Genomic DNA, 20010 nt, shown 5'->3' on the forward strand with positions numbered 1-20010 from the left:
GTACCCAAAATCTATAAAGAACTTATCAAATTCAACACCCAAAAAACACAAAATCTAGTCAAGAAATGGGCAGAAGACATGAACAGATATTCTCCAAAGACAACGTACCAATGGCTAACAGACACATGAAAACATGCTTAACATCACTCAGCATCAGGGAAATAGAAATCAAAACCACAATTAGATACCACCTCACACTGGTCAAAATGGCTAAAATTAACAAGTTAGGAAACAAAGAGGTTGGCGAGGATGCGGAGAAAAGGGGAACCCTCTTACACTGTTGGTGGGAATGCAAGCTGGTGCAGCCACTCTGGAAAACAGTATGGAGGTTCCTCAAAAAGTTGAGAATAGGACCACCCTATGACCCAGCAATTACACTACTAGGTATTTATCCAAAGGATACAAATATAGTGATTCCAGGAGACACAGGCACCTCAGTATTTATAGCAACAATGTCTGCAATAGCCAAACTATGGAAAGAGCCCAGATGTCCATTGAGAGATGAATGGATAAAGATGTGAGAGAGAGAGAGAGAGATACTGGAATATTACTCAGCTATCAAAAAGAATGAAATCTTGCCATTTGCTATGACAGGGATGGAACTAGAGTGTATTATGCTAAGCGAAATAAGTCAGTAAGAGTGGGGCGCCTGGGTGGCTCAGTCATTAAGCGTCCGCCTTCGGCTCAGGTCATGACCCCGGGGTCCTGGGATCGAGCCCCACATCGGGCTCCCTGCTCCACGGGAGGCCTGCTTCTCCCTCTCCCACTCCCCCTGCTTGTCTTCCCTCTCTTGCTGTGTCTCTCTCTGTAAAATAAATAAATAAAATCTTAAAAGAGAGAAAAATAAATACCATATGATTTTACTCATATGTGGATTTTAAGAAACAAAACAGATGAACATAGGGGAAGGGAAGGAAAAAAAATAAGATGAAAACAGAGAAGGAGGCAAACCATAAGAGACTCTTAACTCTAGGAAACAAACAGGGTTGCTGGAGAGGAGGTGGGAGGGGGGATGGGGTAACTGGGTGATGGGCACTAAGGAGGGCAATGGATGGAATGAGCACTGGGTGTTATATGCAACCGATGAATCACTAAATTCTACCCCTGAAATTAATACACTACATATTAACTAAATTGAATTTAAATAAAAATTTTTTTTAAAAAAGGGAGAGGAATGACTTACCATGCCCGGTTAAAAACCTTCAAAGAACTACCATTCTACAGTAGTTTTCAAGCAGGGGTCAGCGGCGCTCCCAAGGGAGCCTCAGTGTGTGTACACATGTGGAGGGCGGAGGTGTAGTGTGAAGCGGAGTGTGGATTCTGCTTTCAAGGGCTTTACTCAACTCCTCCTCACCCCCTGCTCCTCATCTCTTTCTTTAGTCAGAGAAGCTTTGATTTTGAACTTTAACAAGAGATTTCCTTTGGGAAGTGTTTCTCTACTTTTTAGAAAACTGATTTGAAAAATCACTGATCTGTAAAAGTGGCTTATACTTTTTTTTTTTTAAATCAGGACTCACAATAAAAAAATAGTGTACCTTCTGTATCATGGCCTAGTACACACACGCCGTTTTACGTGTAACTGAAACAAGCTTCATGAACGCACCCTTACTATACTTGATGCACTCTGATGTTTTCAGTTCTGTTCTATTTCATCTTTTAGAAAATTGCTGGTTGCAACCCACTAAATTGATTTCACAGCTCACTAATGAGTTGCAATTGAGTCTGAAAAACCTCTGATCTAGCCTTTCTCAATGGGATTCTTTTATGAACCATGGAACATAGAACTATTTCTTTATCTTCCTAAGGTTACTGTATGACTCCTACCATTCTATATGCTTAGAGGAGAAGTTAATTCATTACATACAATGGACATCTGAGGGCAAAGGCTATGGGGTCTGATCTTTACAATAAATCCAAACTCCTGAGTGCTGTGCGCAGGGCCCTTGCTCAGAGGTGTCTGGGTGTGTTTATGTGTATGGCGGTAGGGGGGTGTGGTGTGAAGGTGACCGTGAATAGGCAACATGGGTCTGCCCCACCCAGGTCATCTCAGACTTCACCCTACTTACTCAATCACCTCTCTGGGTTAAAACCATCCTGAACTATTTGGAATTCCCCCAGTGCATCATGCTGTGTCTCACCTCTGCACGGCTGGTCTTAACCGTCAACACTCCGCTCGCTCAACTGGTTGTCACTTCACCTGAGACTTTCCTTGACCATAGTCAGAGTTGTCACACATCGCATCCAGGTTCGGACTGGATGCCATAACAACAGCAGACGCTGCAGCTGGTGCGGTACCTGGCCCCGTGAGGCCTCTTAGGAAATCTCACTCACCTTCAACTGCCTCATCTCTGCTACTGAGTGTGGGGCTCCATACTATCTCCAGTTGAGCCCAGTGCCCACGAGTTTGATGGGGGAGTCAGGCCTGCGTTCAAATTATGACTCTTCTATTTGTTGGCTTCTGGACCCAAGACAAACTCCTGAGCTACTTCTACTTAAATCACTACTTAAATCACTGTATGCAAGATTGGGCTAATGGTAAGAGTGACAGCCTCACAGGGCTGTGAGTCTTAAATGACCGGTGCCTGTATCGCCCCGAGCCCAGAGCTCTTGGGTGATGTTAGAGTGAAGTAAGCAGGTGATATGCTCAGTGCCGTGTGGCTATTGTATGGGGAAAGTGCCCCATGAGTCGAGAGGAAGGAGTGATCGCTGTGGGTTGGACAATGGGAGACGTCCAGTGGAGAAGGCAGAATTTGAGCTAAGCTTGGAAAGAAAAGTAGACCTTAGATTAGGAGGCGGGAAGGCGTTCCTGGCAGGGCAAACCAGAGAACAGACAAAGGCCCGAGGAGGACGTGCATGCCTTGCCTGTGGTCTAGTTGTACTGCTAGCGTTCATACATTTATTTATGTATATGATGTGCTCAAACATTTTTCCAAATAGAAGCTGAAGGTATTGATCTCTAGAGATGCTTATTTGCTTATTTTAAAGAATTCTGCCCCCTCTCTCTTTTCCATGACTTTTTGCTAAGTCTCTATGGAGTGTACAATTTTGCTGACAGGATGGCTTGAATAAACCGTTTTGAGTCAGCATAGAGAAATGGTTTACAGAACTGGCTGTGCATCATTACCAACCAGGGAACTTTTTCATCCTACAGATTTCCACATCCCACCCCAGAGGTTCTAACTCTTGGGTCTGATGTGGGACCGGGGAATTTGCATTATTATTTTTTTAATTTTATTTATTTATTAGAGAGAGAGAGTGCATACGCATGAGTGAGAGGTGAGGCAGAGGGAGAGAGAGAAGGAGAAGCAGACTCCCCCCCCGCCCCCTGCTGAGCGGGGAGCCTGAGGTGGGGTGGTAGGGCTCCATCCAGGACCCTGAGATCATGACCTGAGTGGAAGGCAGATGCTTAACTGACTGAGCCTCCCAGGCACCCTGGGAATCTGCATTATTAAAATCTCCCCTGGTAATTCGGATGACCAGCCAAGTTTGGGAATAGCTAGCTCAAAGTATTCATCTCCATCAGTTTTTAACCATACCGTCTGATAATTGTGTCCGGGAAACAAACAAGTCAAATTTGTTTGAATTCTATTGGGAGTCGAAATTCACAGTTTTGTAGAATGTGGTTGGAAAATAATTCAGAAACCACTTAACCCTATCTCTCTTTTAGGAAAAATGCCTTCCTTTTGTACATCTCAGGATGATCCAGGCAAAGGACGTGTTCTGCTGATGAGAGGCTCTCTGCCCACTCAACAAGTTCCCCTCCTAAATAGTTTCATTTACTTAGAAAGAACTCTTACATCCAAATTTTGCCCCTTTGTACTTTCCCCTGTTCCCCTCTGTTTCCGGGTGACCTTCTGGAATGGCCCGGGACAAGTCTGCGCATCCTCTTTCTATTTGATGGCCTTTCAGGCTTTTGAGACAGTTAGCACATGGTGTCTTTCCTAAGCCTTTTCTTCTCCAAGAGGAACATACTTGATTTTTTCCACTGGTTTCCAAATAGACACCTTGGATCCACCCTTATTTGTGATTGCCTGATTAAAAAAAAGGGGGGGGGAGATTAGGACTTGTCATGACTTCTCTTTGAAACCTCTGCTTATTACCCAGCTGGCATGGTCTGAGCATTGAGTCTAAATACTCAAAAAACATTTCCATTAGTTTTTTCTTCCAAAACTTCTTGGAACTTGATAGGGGACTGACTGATCTATATTTCCCAGGATCCATCATCTGCCCCCTTTGTAAGAAATAGGCCCGTTGCCCATCTGTTTGTTTATGACATCCCCTGTATTCTCAAAGAATTTCTCCGAGATTACAGATTCCCAAGGCCAAAACCATTCCTGACATGTTCTTCTCCTTCTAAATCGTTTTGGGGGCCTCATATCTAGCTGCCGACATACAGTAAGGCCCCCCTCCCCCCACAAAGAATGAAGTGTTAGATGAACTTTGCATCTCTACTGAGCTATGTTCGGTGGGGGAAGGTGGCTGCCCGGTGGAGGAGTCCGGAAACAGTGTCTTTCCCTGAGTTACTGCCCCGTGTGCGGCCATCACCTCAGACAGCATGCCAGAGTGGGCTCTCTGGCAGCCGAGAGTGTCTGGGCAGCTCTGTCAAAGAAGACTTGCCTTCTGTTGTTCTTGGAAGCAGTATAAAGGAAAGGTCAGCAGATTTTTGTTTCTTCTTACTCCTACAGCCAGCCTATATTTTTCTTGGAATTCTTTCTCCTTTCCTCCCCCCCTTCCTCCCTCCCTCCCTTCCTCCCCCAACAGAAAACCGTTATGCTAGCAAACCAAAGCATGACTTAATTGTTATATATGTAGCTTCACAGTCAGATGTGACATACCACAGATGGGACTCTAAAAGCCAGAAGTACCCTTCTCCCTCCCCCATCCCTCATTTTAGTAATAAGATTCTCTGTCCATTGCTGAACAGCCTAGCACGTGGACGGGAGCACAGCCTCTGGTGCCAGGCTGCCTGGGTTCAAATCCTGGCTCTTGCATTTATCAGCTCTGTGGCTTTGAGCCTATTACCTCGCTTCTCTGTGCTTCAGCTTCCTCAGGTTTAAAGAGAGAGTAGCATTAGTATTTTATTAGGTAGTGTTCATAATACTCCTAGGGCTGCCATGAAGATTAAATGGATAATTCCCATGAATTCTTAGAACAGTGCCTGGCATATATAATCATTGCTCAGTGAAAAGTTTGTCAAGTGTTTGATTGAATGAATTACTGTATGTAATTCAATGCAAATGGAAAATATACATGAATTACTGCATTGTGAAAAACAAGACATCATTTTAGAGACTTTATTTAGAGTGTTTAGGCCCCCTGGACTAATCTAAACCAGAATTTTGCTCTGGCGGGGAAAAAAAGCTTTTATGATTTAAAAAAAAATGATTTTAAAAACAGTTTTTAGGAAAGCATATTGGCAATTTACTTTTATCCTCTTTTGACATGTGTATGTGTGAAATAATATCATTCAGACAAAATTATAAACAACATATGTATAGTATAAAGAATAACACTTAAAAGAATAAAAAAACCAGCTTTAAAATGCCCATGTACCTGCCATCCAATGTAATGGAACATTTCCAATATCTTCAGCATCGCCTATGTGGACCTGCCCCAGTGACCACCCTCTCTTATGGAGAAATAACCGTATCATAAATTTCATGTCAATCATCTTGCTTTTCCTTATGTTTTTCTTTTTACCACATATGGAGGTAATGTTAGACATCAAATTGTTTAGATTCACCTATTTTTAAAAAATAATACCACAATTAACATTGAGTTTGATTGTCAGTATATTTGGATTCATTTCCAGTATCTCCTTTTGTTCTTTCTTTGTCCCACTTTTCTATGTTTGACTTTTCCCCCCCTCCTTTTTTTATATTGAGATCTTGCCTTCCTTCCCTTTGGTTCCATCCTTTCCCTTCCATTGGTTTGGAAGTTATATACTCTATTAAATTTTGACATGCATATTTAATGAAGTATGAAGTTAATCAATATTTTTCCCTCTTCCCCATTAACACAACGACGTTGGAACTCTCCCACTGGGATTTCTTTGTGTGTGTGTCTTTTATTTTATTTTATTTTATTTTATTTATTTTATTTTATTTTATTTTATTTTATATTTTATATATTTTTTTTATCATGTTATGTTAGTCACCATACAATACATCATTAGTTTTTGATGTAGTGATCCACGATTCATTGTTTTCGTATAACACCCAGTGCTCCATGCAGTACGTGCCCTCCTTAATACCCATCACCGGGCCAACCCATACCCCCACCCCCCTCCCCTCCAAAACCGTCAGTCTATTTCTCGGAGTACCATAGTCTTTCATGGTTCATCTCCCCCTCCGATTCCCCCCCCTTCATTTTTCCCTTCCTTTTCCTAATGTCCTCCATGCTATTTATGTTCCACAAATAAGTGAAACCATATGATAATTGACTTTCTCTGCTTGACTTATTTCACTTAGCATAATCTCCTCCAGTCCCATCCATGTTGATGTAAAAGTTGGGTATTCATCCTTTCTGATGGCTGAGTAATATTCCCTTGTATATATGGACCACATCTTCTTTATCCATTCGTCTATTGAAGGGCATCTTGGCTCTTTCCACAGTTTGACTATTGCGGACATTGCTGCTATGAACATTGGGGTGCATATGGCCCTTCTTTTCACTACATCTGTGTCTTTGGGGTAAATACCCAGTAGTGCAATTGCTGGGTCAAAGGGTAGCTCTATTTTTAACTTCTTGAGGAACATCCATACTGTTTTCCAGAGTGGCTGTACCAACTTGCATTCCCACCAACAGTGTAAGAGGGTTCCCCTTTCTCCACAACCTCTCCAACATTTGTTGTTTCTTGCCCACTGTGATTTCTTTGGAATTAGGCAGTTTCACACAGAAGGGAGTCTTTGCATCAAAATGGGGAGGGACAGCTTTTGATGTCTGGTTTGTCTAGTTCTTGCCTCTTGACAACATAGTAACCCTCTCTCGGGAGGAGTAGAGAACAAAAGTATTACTGTTAGGGAAAATACAGACCATTGAAGCTGGAGAGGGCCTTCAAGATTATCTAAACTAGTGTTTTCTGAACTTTTTGACAAAGCCCAACAGTAAGAAATAATAGTTTACTTCATAACCAATACTCACATAAACATAGTATGTAAAACTGAAATGAAAGTTGCATGAAAGAAAACTTCCCTTGGTCTGTGCCATATACTCTGAGCAATTCCATTCCATTCTTGCATTTAAAAATCTCCAAACATGTCCAAACCCATTAAATTGACTGCATACCCAATAAGGTCTCCTGGCCCCAAATTGGAAAAAAACCCAGAACTTGCCTAATGTCCTCAATTTATAGTTTAGGAAACCAAACCCCAGACAGATAACATGGGTCTCCCAGAGTTGTTCAGTAAGTGAGGGTTAGGACCCAATCTCTGATCTCTTATTTCCAAGTTCTTTACTCACATATGTCAGCCAGATCAAAAATAATAGAAAGGAGCGAAAACGGAACCATTGGTGAGCTGTAATTATGAAATGGGGAATTAAACCCTCCTGATAACTCCTAAATATCTAAATTTGGCCAGTGTCTTTGACAAAGCATCTCATGATAACCACTACTTAGTGAACCCAACTCAGTGTTGGGCACCACTTTCCATTACTTCTGACCCCTCACAACCACCCACACAGTCGGAATTGTTACCTTTATTTTACAAATGAGGGAATGGGAGGGTGCTTGGGTGGCTCAGTCAGTCGGTTGAGCTTCTGACTTCGGCTCAGGTCCTGATCTCAGGGTCCTGGAATAGAGCCCCTTGTCAGGCTCCCTGCTCAACGGGGTGTCTGCTTCTCCCTCTCCCTCTGCCCCTTGCCCCCCACTCATGCTCATGCATTCTTTCTCTCTCTCTCAAATGAATAAATAAAAATAATAATAGTGAGGGAATGGGGGCTCAGAAAAGTGCAGTGATTTGCCTCATTTTTGTAGCTCATAAAGTGAGGACCTGGGCACACCTGTCTGACCCCAAGGCTCATGGCATTTTATGGCCTTGCACAGCTTTTTTATACTTCTTGACTTGACTTGCTTATTAGTGTATCTCTCAGAACAAAGATAAAGCGACAAGAGGAATACCGTCCAGGACTAATTCTAACCAGTAAGAATAACTAGTTGGTGCTGTGATTTACAGACTTGCTTGTTTATTCTGTCTCCCCATTAGCACTTTAGCTCCTGGAGTGCATAGTCTTTGCCTCATTTACTGTCTAGTGCAGTAAGCTCACAAGGAATATTTACTGAATGGATAAGCAAGGGCGTTTAGAAATGATAAGGACTTTGGGGGAAAGAAACCATATCACAGTATGGAGAATAGGTCACATACACAGTAGCCGAGAACACAGCCTCTGGAGAAGGACCGCCAACATTCAAAATTAGATGTCCCTTACAAGCTGTTTGATGGTGAGAAAGTTACTTAACTTTCCTTGCACCTCCCTTCCTGGGGATGATAATAATGCCTACCACGTAGTGTGGTTCTATGAGTTAATAAAGGAAAGTATTTACACCAGTGCCTGGCTCACAGTAAGCATGGTATAAACGTGAGCTCTCACTGTTATCCAAGGTGATGGTGACAAAGTAGGGGAATACTGAACTCATGCCTCATATTTTAGGAACAACATGTTGAAAAACTTTAGTGGTAAGCTAAGTATGATCAGATGTCTAGTGACTCAGAAGACACTACCCTTCATGTGCAGTTGGTGCTAAAATTGTGCTAAATAAATAAATTTGCTACAAGCACATTGCTATCTCATCATGAAACAGGAAGATTTATTTCTGATAACAACCAACAAGAACAAAAAACTTAATCCAAAGCAGAGAATTAAGCAGATGGCCTATGACTATGTCACAAAGAATACTAGTGCTTACTCAGTATCAACATGGATTTATAAAGAAGAAAATTTGTGAGCAGGTGACTTAGTTAAGAGACTAGGAAAAAGCCATAGATGCAGTGTGTCTTCTTGTCAGGAAAGCATTTAGAACATCTGAGGTAGAGAACAGTGGAGCCTTGGGCTAAAGGTGTGAGGCCTTCCCACATATCCTCCTGGCATTTGGCCTTGGTTTTCTCATCTGCAAAGCATGGGTGATGACTGCAGCAGCCTCCTAGTGTGGTTCAGAGAGCTGACGGAGATAAGGCATGTGGAGTGCTTAGTAAGTGGGAGGTAAATGTGAACCCCTCATGACGAGCCCCGGGTAAGCAGATAAGGAGTTGAAATAGAACATGGTGAACAGTCAAGGGGGGGCCCAGCTGTTGGCCTCTAAGGAGCCCAGGTCTCAAGTGCTCAGAGGAAGGGTGGAAGTTTGCTTTGCAATTGTCAAAACAAATCCTTAAGGACCTTTGAAGCCACTGACTGAAAGCTAGGCCAGAAGAACCTCAGTAAGCAGCCTGCTTCCTTTTGTCTCCCTGCAGGGGCCTTCGTTGTGTGCTGGACCCCGGGCCTAGTAGTTCTGCTGCTCGACGGCCTGAACTGCACACGGTGTGGCGTGCAGCACGTGAAAAGGTGGTTCCTGCTGCTGGCGCTGCTCAACTCCGTCATGAACCCCATCATCTACTCCTACAAGGACGAGGACATGTACAGCACCATGAAGAAGATGATCTGCTGCTTCTCTCAGGAGAAGAACCCAGACAGACGTCCCTCCCGCATCCCCTCCACCATCCTCAGCAGGAGCGACCCGGGCAGCCAGTATAAGGAAGACAGTGCCAGCCAAGGCACGGTCTGCAACCAGAACAGTTCCTAAGCTGCGGGTGTCCCCCGCCCACCAGGGCCTCCTCTGGGAAAGGAGCTGTTAAGAATGGCTACCTGTCTCCAACAACGCCCACCTACAGTGTTATTTCAGGTCTAAATTAATCGCTGGTGGATTTTTAAAAAAATTATTTTACATAGTTTCAAAGCATGGGCAGTAAAGAGGGGACACAATGCATTTGGAGAAAATGCACAACAGAGGGAAGACCACACAGTGGGACCCTCAGGGATGTCCTCGGAACCGCTCGGAGCACCATTCTGGGCCCTGCTGCCATCTTGTAGCCATTCTCTTTGTGTTTTAAAAGGATGTTGTTGATAAAGGGCGTAGGCCAAGATAAATAATAATGTTACTTGAGCCACTTGATAAAGCTGCTTGGGAAGCCTGTGTAGTTCTTTCTGCATGCATTTAAAATTTTGAAAATGGCTTCAGCTATGATATTTGTTTCCTCAAAGAAACCATGGCCAGTAGCTAGGTGTTCAATAGGAATCTCAGAATAACAAATCAGTAAGGGCTCTAGGTTTGACTTGATTTTTAAAACTAAAAGAACATTCTGAGGAAGAAGACTGAGTTAATAACAAAAAAAAGGTAAATGTTAGAAACTTCTCTTAAAGCAGAAAAAAAGACCTTGATGTGGTCGTCTAAGTGTGCATGGGATGTGTATACACACCTGTATGTTTATACATTTCTAGTTTGTATTTAAAGACCTCAAGGACAGTGATGGTGAAATAAATTCACTGGCCATCTAGACTGTTCAGTCTAGGACTGTAGCTGTAGAAATGACCTGTTGTGCTCTAAAAGAAGAGAAAGAGGTGATTCATTTGCAAACAGACATACAGACATATAGCAGAGTAAAAGGTATATTGATAAGTTGGCTGAATTCCTTTCACATAGGATCAAATATGAGCTTGACTTGAGTCCTTATTATCAGTTACCTCCATACCACTGGTGGCTTGTCAGACTTAGTATGTGGAATAATTTTCACGTTTCATATTTTGCCCACAGTTAGCGACATATTTCTGGTACTTGTCTTACCTTTGGACTGAATTTTGATCCGAGTTCAATTTTAAAATTTTCTCCTTCAAAGAACTAAGTAAGCAACATGAAAGGCAAGTCATTAAAAAAACAGTGTCATACACATAGGCTACTGACCAGAGTTTTTTATGTAAATCATTTAGAATATATTCTGATTTTAAAATAAGAATAACTTCAAGGCAGTTATTATAGTATTTATGTAGTTTGCAAAAGAAGTTTACATTTTTTTGCTATTGTGATATAACATTTATGTGCGAGAACTACTTGTAATAAAAGGATTTGAGAAGTCATGCTTTTTAGATGTAATGGCCTAAAATAGAGAGTATTATGATTGGAAGGTGTAGATTTCACAAACTCCACATAGTAAGTGGTTCTATCTGAAGCTTATATCAAAGCTACCAATAAAATAATTTGTTCTCTCTTGTTGAGGTACATTATTGCTTTGTGTATTTTCTAAGTAAAAATATAGTCTGTGGTAACTATAACACACAGTTCTATTGCAGAAGAAAAATCAGACTTGCCATGAAGTACATACTCTCTTGATGTTTTATGTAAGTATTTTGAATCTACAGCTGGCCAAAGGGTGGAGGATTGAAATTGAATTCCAGTCCCTGAATAGCTACTAAGGGATCTTTAAAGGTTTTATTTTGAGGAAAGCACCATTTTTAGTACCCTGCAGCAGAATGGCATATTCAGAATAGTGTCTGGAGGGGATCCAAGTGTGGAAATTCGTGATGGAAATATATAGCTTTTGTTTTTATATGCACACACATATCTCAGAGATGGTGCAAGAGTAGAGAAGTTGTGTGTATTTGGAAATGACGAGTGGCAACCATCACAAGGTTCACCCAGGGCATGGCAAGCCATCTCTTAGTTGGAGAAAAAATGAAGAAAGAACATTTTTCCTCAAATCCTAGGACCCCAAGCTTACCTGCAAGTCATTGAGAGGATGGTTCTAAAAACCTTTTCAGACCAACCCTTGACTCAAAACATGGGCTACCCCCTAGCCAAACAAGATTTAATTTTCTTAGATTTGTAGCACTGCCCAAGGCGTTCTCATATATCTGTGTTGGTGACGGAATTTGGCTCTTTGTGAGGACTGCCTGCTTGGAAAGAAAGAATTTTTGGAAATAAATCGAAGATTTTTGGTGAAAATTTTTTTTTAAAGATTTTATTTATTTATTTGAGAGAGAGAATGAGAGAGAGAGACAGCATGAGAGGGGGTTGGGTCAGAGGGAGAAGCAGACTCCCTGCTGAGCAGGGAGCCCGATGTGGGACTCGATCCCGGGAGTCCGAGATCATGACCTGAGCCGAAGGCAGTCGCTTAACCGACTGAGCCACCCAGGCGCCCTGGTGAAATTTTTTTAAAGTGAGTGGTAGACTTTGGGCCATGATGTGATCTTTAGAAACACTAAGCACTGAAACAATTATGGCCCCCATTTATGTAATTCCAAATACAAACAATACTAAACCATAGAATAAACGTAAGCCTCTAACAAAGCTCTCATTGCCCTCACAATTGGCCCTTTGATGCTTTTTAAATATACTAACAATCAAAATTTAGAAATTTCACTGCCCCATTTTACTGGGCATGCTGCGCACATGCCCAGGCCATGGTTGGATGACCCAGGATCCAGGACTGGCTGAAGAAAGCAGCATCAGTATCAGGAGGCGGGCGGTGGGAGAGACATGGGAGCAAATGATATAGCTCTGTTTGGCTGCTGATGCCACCCCACGTATGATAGGGCATGCCATGTCCTGGGTCTGTAGACTAATTTCATGAGGTTGGAAGTGTTTTGTGCTTATTAGCCCATTAATCCTTTAATCATTCGGGGTGGGGGAGAAGAATGCTCGCCCTCTTTTAATTGACTGAATAGCCATAGTGAAGGTAAGCCTGTGAAGACACCCATGAAGGTGACTTGGAGACAATCTTAAGCCCTATTAGAACCTGGAGTAAAAATAACCAACGTGTTATTCTACATGATGATCCATTTCACTGTGTACTAAAAAGAATTTAAAACGTGCAAGCACAGATCTGACTTCTGGGATACTTACCAGAGAATTCTATCCCCTTGGTGGACTACTAAATGTGATACTAAATTGGAAACCCCTAGGGCTCCTTCCAGTTTTACACATTGTCTTTCAGGCATAGGCATAGGGGTTAGAGTCACCTAAAGATATGAAAAAATTTTAAAGTAAGGGAAGCTGCATTTTGTGTGAGTGATGCTCTCTTGAACACATCACTTAATTTAAAATACTCGTAATTTAAGGCCAGTTTTCACAGAAGAAGAATGTTAGGATGGGAGATGCTGTTGCTGTGGGGGTTGGGTTTTTTGGGGTCCTAATGCTGTATTTTATTTTTACAGTATTCTCTCCTGTGCTTTTTAGAGTGTGCTCCCTCCAAAATTAACAGATGGTAAACTATCAATGGTAATGATTAAGAGTTGGGAGTGTTTTATCATAGCTGAAGGTTTATAGTGCAAATGATAGTACAATGGTCACCAAAATCACATGTGGAGGTTTCAGCGGACATCAGTAAGAATGTGGGTCACATTGTGCTAGGGATACAATGAAATACCTTTGCATGCCAATCCACAAAGACGGTTTGCAATTCACTGGGTCAGCCGGTCTTGGAATGCGCAGTGCTTGCCAGCTTTTTAGAGAGTTTCAGTCTTGTACAGAAAAACTTTACGAAATTTTTCTATATCAGCAACTTCCAAGTTTGAACAATTCAAATTTCCATAAACCATCTGTGTTGTATTTGTTACTGAGATTAGAGCTTGCACATTCTATATTAGTCATATGGTTATATGGAAAAAGTGGGGAGGAGGGAGGCTGCCTATCACAAGCCCAGGTTACATGTTTGTACATATTGGAAAATGCTAGCCCTTCCTCAAGATACTCAGCTTGCATCTATTGGAAGATCATCTGATATGCTAATTTTGTTAGGACTTTACTACTACGTATTAGAAAATTATACTAATATATCTGCATGACCACAGTATGATTAACATACTTAGAGTTGTTCAGTTCACCACTCACACAAATGTCCGTGACAACCATCTTAAAGGAATCAGTAAATTGAAATTCAGAATACCAGCTTTCCAATTTTTGTTCTGCCCTAAACTGTCAATGAAACTCTAGATATGATTGCTGGCTTACTAAATGAGGGGCTTAAATGATCTATAAAGACCTTTTTAGATCCAAAATTCTGTGATTCTATACATCACCTCCCACATACGAATCGTGGAAAAAACCCTAAGTTTTTGGATTCTTTGGATTTCTCTCCTTGTGTGGGGATTTCAGAGAAGGAACTCAGTTTTTGCATATTACAATGGTTCTCAAGCTTGTGGAACCTGGGTGGCTCAGTCGGTTAAGCGTCTGCCTTCAGCTCAGCATGATCTCGGGGTCCTGGGACTGAGCCCTGTGTTAGGCTCCCTGCTTATCCCTCTCCCTCTGCCCCTACCCCCATTTGTGCTCTCTCTCAAATAAAATCTTTAAAAAAAAAAAATGGTTCTCAAGCTTTAGCGTACGCTAGCATCACCTAGGGAGACCATCTAAAATCTATGAAGGGCGCCTGGGTGGCCCAGTCTGTTAAGCGTCTGACTCTTGATTTCAACTCAGATCGGATCTCAGGGTCATGGGATAGAGTCCAACATCTGACTCCCCGCTCAATGGGGAGTCAGCTTGAGATTCTTTCTCTCCCTTTCCCTCTGCTTCCCCCATCATGCACGTGCTCTCTCTCTCTCTCTCAAAAAAATAAATATTTAAAAAAGTAAAATAAAATCTAGGAGACTAAGGTAGGTGTGAAATGTGTAGTTATAAGTCCATCATCAATACAGGGGAAAGGATTTCTGGAATAAAATTGAATTGCTCATCAAAATGGAGAATCGAAGAGACCTGATGGCCTGCTTATGTGCGCTAAAGTGAACTTAAATGTGAAATGTGTGAACTGCTGTTTACTCCAAGGCAAATAGAAACCCACATATTTATTTTTACATTTAACCAAAATCTTTGAACATACTCTAGGTGCTAGGGAACAAATAAAAAGTCCTGCCCTAGGGGCGCCTGGGTGGCTCAGTTGGTTGAGCATCCTAACTCTTGGTTTCTGATCGTGTCATGATCTCAGGGTTGTGGGATTGAGCCCTGTGTTGGGCTCCACACGCAGCACAGGGTCTGCTTGAGATTCTCTCTCCCTCTCCTTCCCCTCTGCCCCTCCACCCCCTGCTCGTGTGCACTCTCTTTCATACTGAATAAATAAAATCTTCTTTTTTAAGTCCTGCCCTTAAAAGAATTAGCAAAATCATAAATCAAACATATCTACAAATAATCTAAGGGAAATAAAGTGAAAGGGAGCTGAAGATATTAAAGAGGGATATGAATGGATGTAGCCATCCTCAAGGTATCACTTTGGAACATTGGTGATATTGGTGTTATATTTTTTAGATCTGGCCTCTGTGGTATAATTCTTGATACAGAATTACCCAAGACCAGGCAGAAGAAAAGGAAATCACATAAAAGGGCTACTTTTGGGGTTAAAATGAGTTTACAGCTTATGGGTTAGGGATCTGTTACTGGTAATCTAAATTAGACTTGTGTTTCCCTTAGGTGAATGCCTAATCACAGGTTTATATAAAGTGGGAGATGGGACACCTCAACCAGGCTTCAGTTAGGAAAACAGAAACCATTCTGGGTACTTGAAGCAGGAAGGGATTTTAAATAGGCAATTAGGCACTTATAAAACAGTTGGAAAGGCTAGAGGAGCAAAGGTACGGGAAGCCCATAATTGGCTCTCAGGTTTGCAGCTAACTTTCTGGGATATATTGCCACACTGCTCAAGAACTTTTGGAAACTGCCTCCTGAGGCAGGCAATTTGTGAAAGGCCACCCAGAGGCCACCACAAAATCTCACATCTGCTGCTAGAGGAAGAATATGGCTTCGGCTTCCCCTCTGCCTTCCTCATCTCTCATAACTGTCTGGCACTGGCAGCATCTAGATTGGGGTATTTGCTGGCTTTGTGTTCTGGGAAATAGGGTTCCCAGGCTTCCAATCTTTCAGATTTAGGGGAGATAGAAAAGATCAACATTACAGCTGACTGCAAACAGCCAATCCAGCACAAGGAGAAAGGAAAAAGGAAGGAAAGGGGGACTTCTTGGCTTTGAGAATTTCCCCTTTCTGAAATATGTGTCCTTTAGTTAGTCTTGACTGAAAGTAGAGGATACAGTTAGTTCTGGAATAAGGGGTGAAAGTTCTCTAAAAAATAAAGTGTTGGTACATATAATTTAGGGGTTCCACATTTTAGTATATGGATCTTCTGAAGGCTCAATGGGAATAAGACAAAAAAGAACATAAAAGCAGAGTTCACTTATTATTGGCTATTCATTATCCAAGCCTGTGATATCAAAGTTAAGATTAGAACATGAGAAATAGCCTCCTGAGCCCACATCTCTGCAGGAGGCCACGGGCAGACCCGCGCGGGAACCATGTTTCGCAACCAGTATGACAATGATGTCACTGTTTGGAGCCCTCAGGGCAGGATTCATCAATTTGAGTCTGCAGTGGAAGCTGTCAAGCAAGGTTCAGCCACAGTTGGTCTGAAATCAAAACCCCATGCAGTGCTGGTTGCACTGAAGAGAGCACAGTCAGAGCTTGCAGCTCACCAGAAAAAAATTCCCCATGTTGACAACCATATTGGTATCTCAATTGCGGGACTTACTGCTGATGCTAGACTGTTATGTAATTTTATGCGCCAAGAGTGTTTGGATTCCAGATTTGTATTTGACAGACCTCTTCCTGTGTCTCGTCTTGTATCTCTCTAATTGGAAGCAAGACCCAGATACCAACACAACGATATGGCCGGAGACCATATGGTGTTGGGCGGCTTATTGCTGGTTATGATGATATGGGCCCTCCCATTTTCCAAACCTGTCCATCTGCCAACTATTTTGACTGTAGAGCCATGTCCATTGGAGCCCGTTCTCAATCAGCTCGTACTTACTTGGACAGATATATGTCTGGGTTTATGGAGTGCAATTTGAATGAACTGGTTAAACATGGTCTGCGTGCCTTACGAGAGACACTTCCTGCAGAACAGGACCTAACTACAAAGAATGTTTCCATTGGAATTGTTGGTAAAGACTTGGAGTTTACAATTTATGATGATGATGATGTATCTCCATTCCTGGAAGGTCTTGAAGAAACACCACAGAGAAAGGCACAGCCTGCTCAACCTGCTGATGAACCTGCAGAATAGGCTGATGAACCAATGGAACATTAAGTTACAAGCCAGTCTGTATGTTTATTATCAAATCTGTAAGAATGCAGGAACATGTACTGATGACAATAATCTATACATAGGAATCAGTCCAGATGTGTTTTTCCCTAGCAACTTGTCTGAAACCATATAATGGTGTGCATTTTTCTTTGAGAGGGTCTATATAAGCATTTTCTAGAAAGTATAGGTATCTGTACTGATGTTTTTATATGAAGAACATAGTGTCTTTGTGGGGTTTTTTTTTTAAGATTTTTTATTTATTTATTTGAGAGAGAGAGAGAGAGAGAGAGAGCATGAGAGGGAAGAGGGTCAGAGGGAGAAGCAGGCTCCCCGCTGAGCAGGGAGCCCCATGCGGGACTCGATCCCGGGACTCCAGGATCATGACCTGAGCCAAAGGCAGTCGCTCAACCAACTGAGCCACCCAGGCGCCCAGTGTCTTTGTGGTTTTAAAGACAACTATGAAATAAAATTGTTTCACCTGCCTGTGGAAAAAAAATAAAAAGAACACGAGAAATAAAATATTTGTGTCACAGTTCATATACAACCATGACAAATAACAGCTCTATTCAATCTTGCCTTCAGGTTCGGATAGTGAGTAGAAGATGATCTTTTTTTTTTTTTTTTAAAGGAGTGAGCCAAGGGAGGTGTAAAACTCAGATTTGCCAAGTCATTTAAAAGTCAGAACTCAGTGTTTTGAGATCTTAAAAGATGCAATGAGTCAACCCCTTCCTGAGTAGACCAGCCATAGATCTAAATTTCAGAGTTTGTGGTTTGCTTGGGGGATAGTAATACTAAAGTTTCTTCTTTTGACAGAAATTAGGACCTGATAAATGCATCTTTGTGAGGAAGTTGTAACGTTGGGATTACCTTGAATTTACAAATGGGGAAAGATTGAATGAGTATATAAGATACACAGTGACTAAATCAAGGCTCAAACTTAGCTATTTAAAGTTCTTCTTTAGATTTTCTTCTCTATTTAGAAAACAGCCCCTAATAGCTGTATATGACTTCAGATTTCAAAAAGCCAATGTTAATTAATAATAGGTTAGCCATTTTAGGGATTAAGAATGTTTATGCTCTTTGAGCAATTCAACTTCTGAGAATGGTTCTAAATTAGGAAAAGCCTTTGTACACAAAGGTGGTCAAAACAACATTTCTAACACTGGAAACTTCTAAACAATGTAATTATTCAAGCACTGTGATAAACAAATGTAAAGCATTGTAGTCAAGCAAGCACATGGACTCTGGAATCCTATTGCCTAGGTATCTCAGCTTTTTCACTTGCTAGCTACATGACCCTGGGCTAGTTCCTCTTTGGGCAATTGCACCTATGATGGGCTAGTTATGGAGATTAAATAATGTCAAGCATTTAACACAGTTTTGGGGCACTCTGTATGTGTATTTGTTGTTATGGAAGGAATACTGTTCAGCAATTTTAAATTAAGGGCATGGTTAATCTAATAATACTGAAAAACATGTACGATGGAGGATTTGCTGATGGATTTGATATGGTAATGAGCGATGTTTCTTAAAGAGACTTTTAGGGTTTGGGTTTGAACTACTACAAAAGCAGAATTTCCCTTCCTCCCTTCTTCCTTCCTCCCTTCCTTCCTTCCTCCCTTCCTCCCTTCCTCCCTCTCTTTCCTTTCCTTCCTTTTTTTTAACAGCTTTACTGGACGTTGAGAACAGAGTTCGCCTCCCCACCGTGGTGCTGAGTCGGGACATCCGGGAATCCGGCGGGCAGACCGCGGGTCAGGGGTCAGAGGCCAGAGCACGCGCAAGCGCGGTGGGGCCCTGGAGCAGCAGCGCGTGTGGGGGCCTGGCTTTCACCTTCATGCACCGATGTGGGTGGTGAGCTGAAGTCATTGGCGGTTCTGGGTGGCGAGTCTCACTTGGGCCACGGACAAAGCCACAGGTGGCCAAAGCCAATGGTGAGCTCCCAGCCACCACCCCGTGAAGCCGTGCGCGGGGCGGTGGGGGGGAGGTCTGGGGCACGAGGAGCGGACCTACCTACAGCCCCCAAAAGTAGAATTTCTTCTCTCTGAAATGGAGAAGTCGGTAGGAGCAGATGATTTGGGAGTGGGTGAGAATCAGGAATTCAGTTGTGGTGTGACATTTGATGTTGCAGAGACAAAACCAGGTGGAGATGTTGGGAAGGCGACTGGATAAACAAATCTGTGTCCAGGCTAGAGAGGTTAATCTGGGAGTCACAGTATATGAATGGCATATAAGGCCATGGGGTTGAACTAAATCACATGGACAGTGAGTGTAGATAGAGATAATAAAAGGTCTGAGAACTGACTCCTGGGCATTTGCAATGTTTGAGGTTGGAGAAGAGTCTGTTAAGAAGACAGAAGGGGCAGCCAGTGATGTAGGAAGAGAACCAAGAGACAGTGAAGACCCAGAGTGATCAGCTGTGTAAAATGCTGCAACGGGAGGCTTGAGAATTGACTGTTGAGTTGGCCTTGGAGGTTTTGGTGGCCTTGACAAAGCTGTTTCAGTGCAGTGGTGGGGATGAAGGCCTGACTGCAGGGGCTTCAAGGGACACTGGGAGGAAAGGACTGGAGACCAGTGAGGACTAGCTCATTTTAAATTGTTTTCTTTTCCTAAAAAGGGACCCAGAGGTGGGGCAGTAGTTGGAGGGGCATGTGCAGTAATGGGGGGCTTATTTTAAGACGGGAATTATTACAGCACGTAGTCACTGGTGGGAATGGTCCCGTAGAGAGGGAATAAGCGATGATTCAGGAGAGTTGTGGTTGCTGGAAGGAATGAGCTCCAGGGTCTAAGTGGAGGATCTGGTCTGTCACAGCGACAGGGACGTTCCATTCACAGCCAGAGGAGAGAAAGCAGGGTATACATGCAGGGAGTTGGGAGATGTGCCAATGTGGTGTGTTCAGGGTTTGCCTCCTGTCTTATCAGTGAG

General features: G+C 42.5%; 1 protein-coding gene, 1 non-coding gene and 1 pseudogene across 2 annotated transcripts in view; 2 read left to right on the forward strand and 1 right to left on the reverse strand.

Moving 5' to 3' along the window:
* Positions 1-11236, forward strand: part of LPAR3 (lysophosphatidic acid receptor 3) — a 75585-nt gene extending 64349 nt beyond the window's left edge. The window contains exon 3 of the mRNA XM_025872570.2: positions 9447-11236. Within this exon, the coding sequence (XP_025728355.1) occupies positions 9447-9775 (329 nt within the window). The 3' untranslated portion in view covers positions 9776-11236. The remainder of the gene's footprint in view (positions 1-9446) is intronic.
* A 5060-nt stretch (positions 11237-16296) lies between these two features.
* Positions 16297-17209, forward strand: LOC112824605 (proteasome subunit alpha type-1 pseudogene; annotated as a pseudogene).
* A 1685-nt stretch (positions 17210-18894) lies between these two features.
* On the reverse strand, positions 18895-19017 carry LOC112824715 (small nucleolar RNA ACA64). Its single transcript, XR_003208514.1, has one exon. It is a non-coding gene; the product is annotated as a small nucleolar RNA ACA64 (small nucleolar RNA).
* Positions 19018-20010: the final 993 nt, after the last annotated feature.

This window comes from Callorhinus ursinus, unplaced genomic scaffold, assembly GCF_003265705.2.
Source record: "Callorhinus ursinus isolate GAN/ISIS: 27379988/994484 unplaced genomic scaffold, GSC_fseal_2.0 scaffold9, whole genome shotgun sequence".
In the NCBI taxonomy this organism is placed as follows: domain Eukaryota; kingdom Metazoa; phylum Chordata; class Mammalia; order Carnivora; family Otariidae; genus Callorhinus; species Callorhinus ursinus.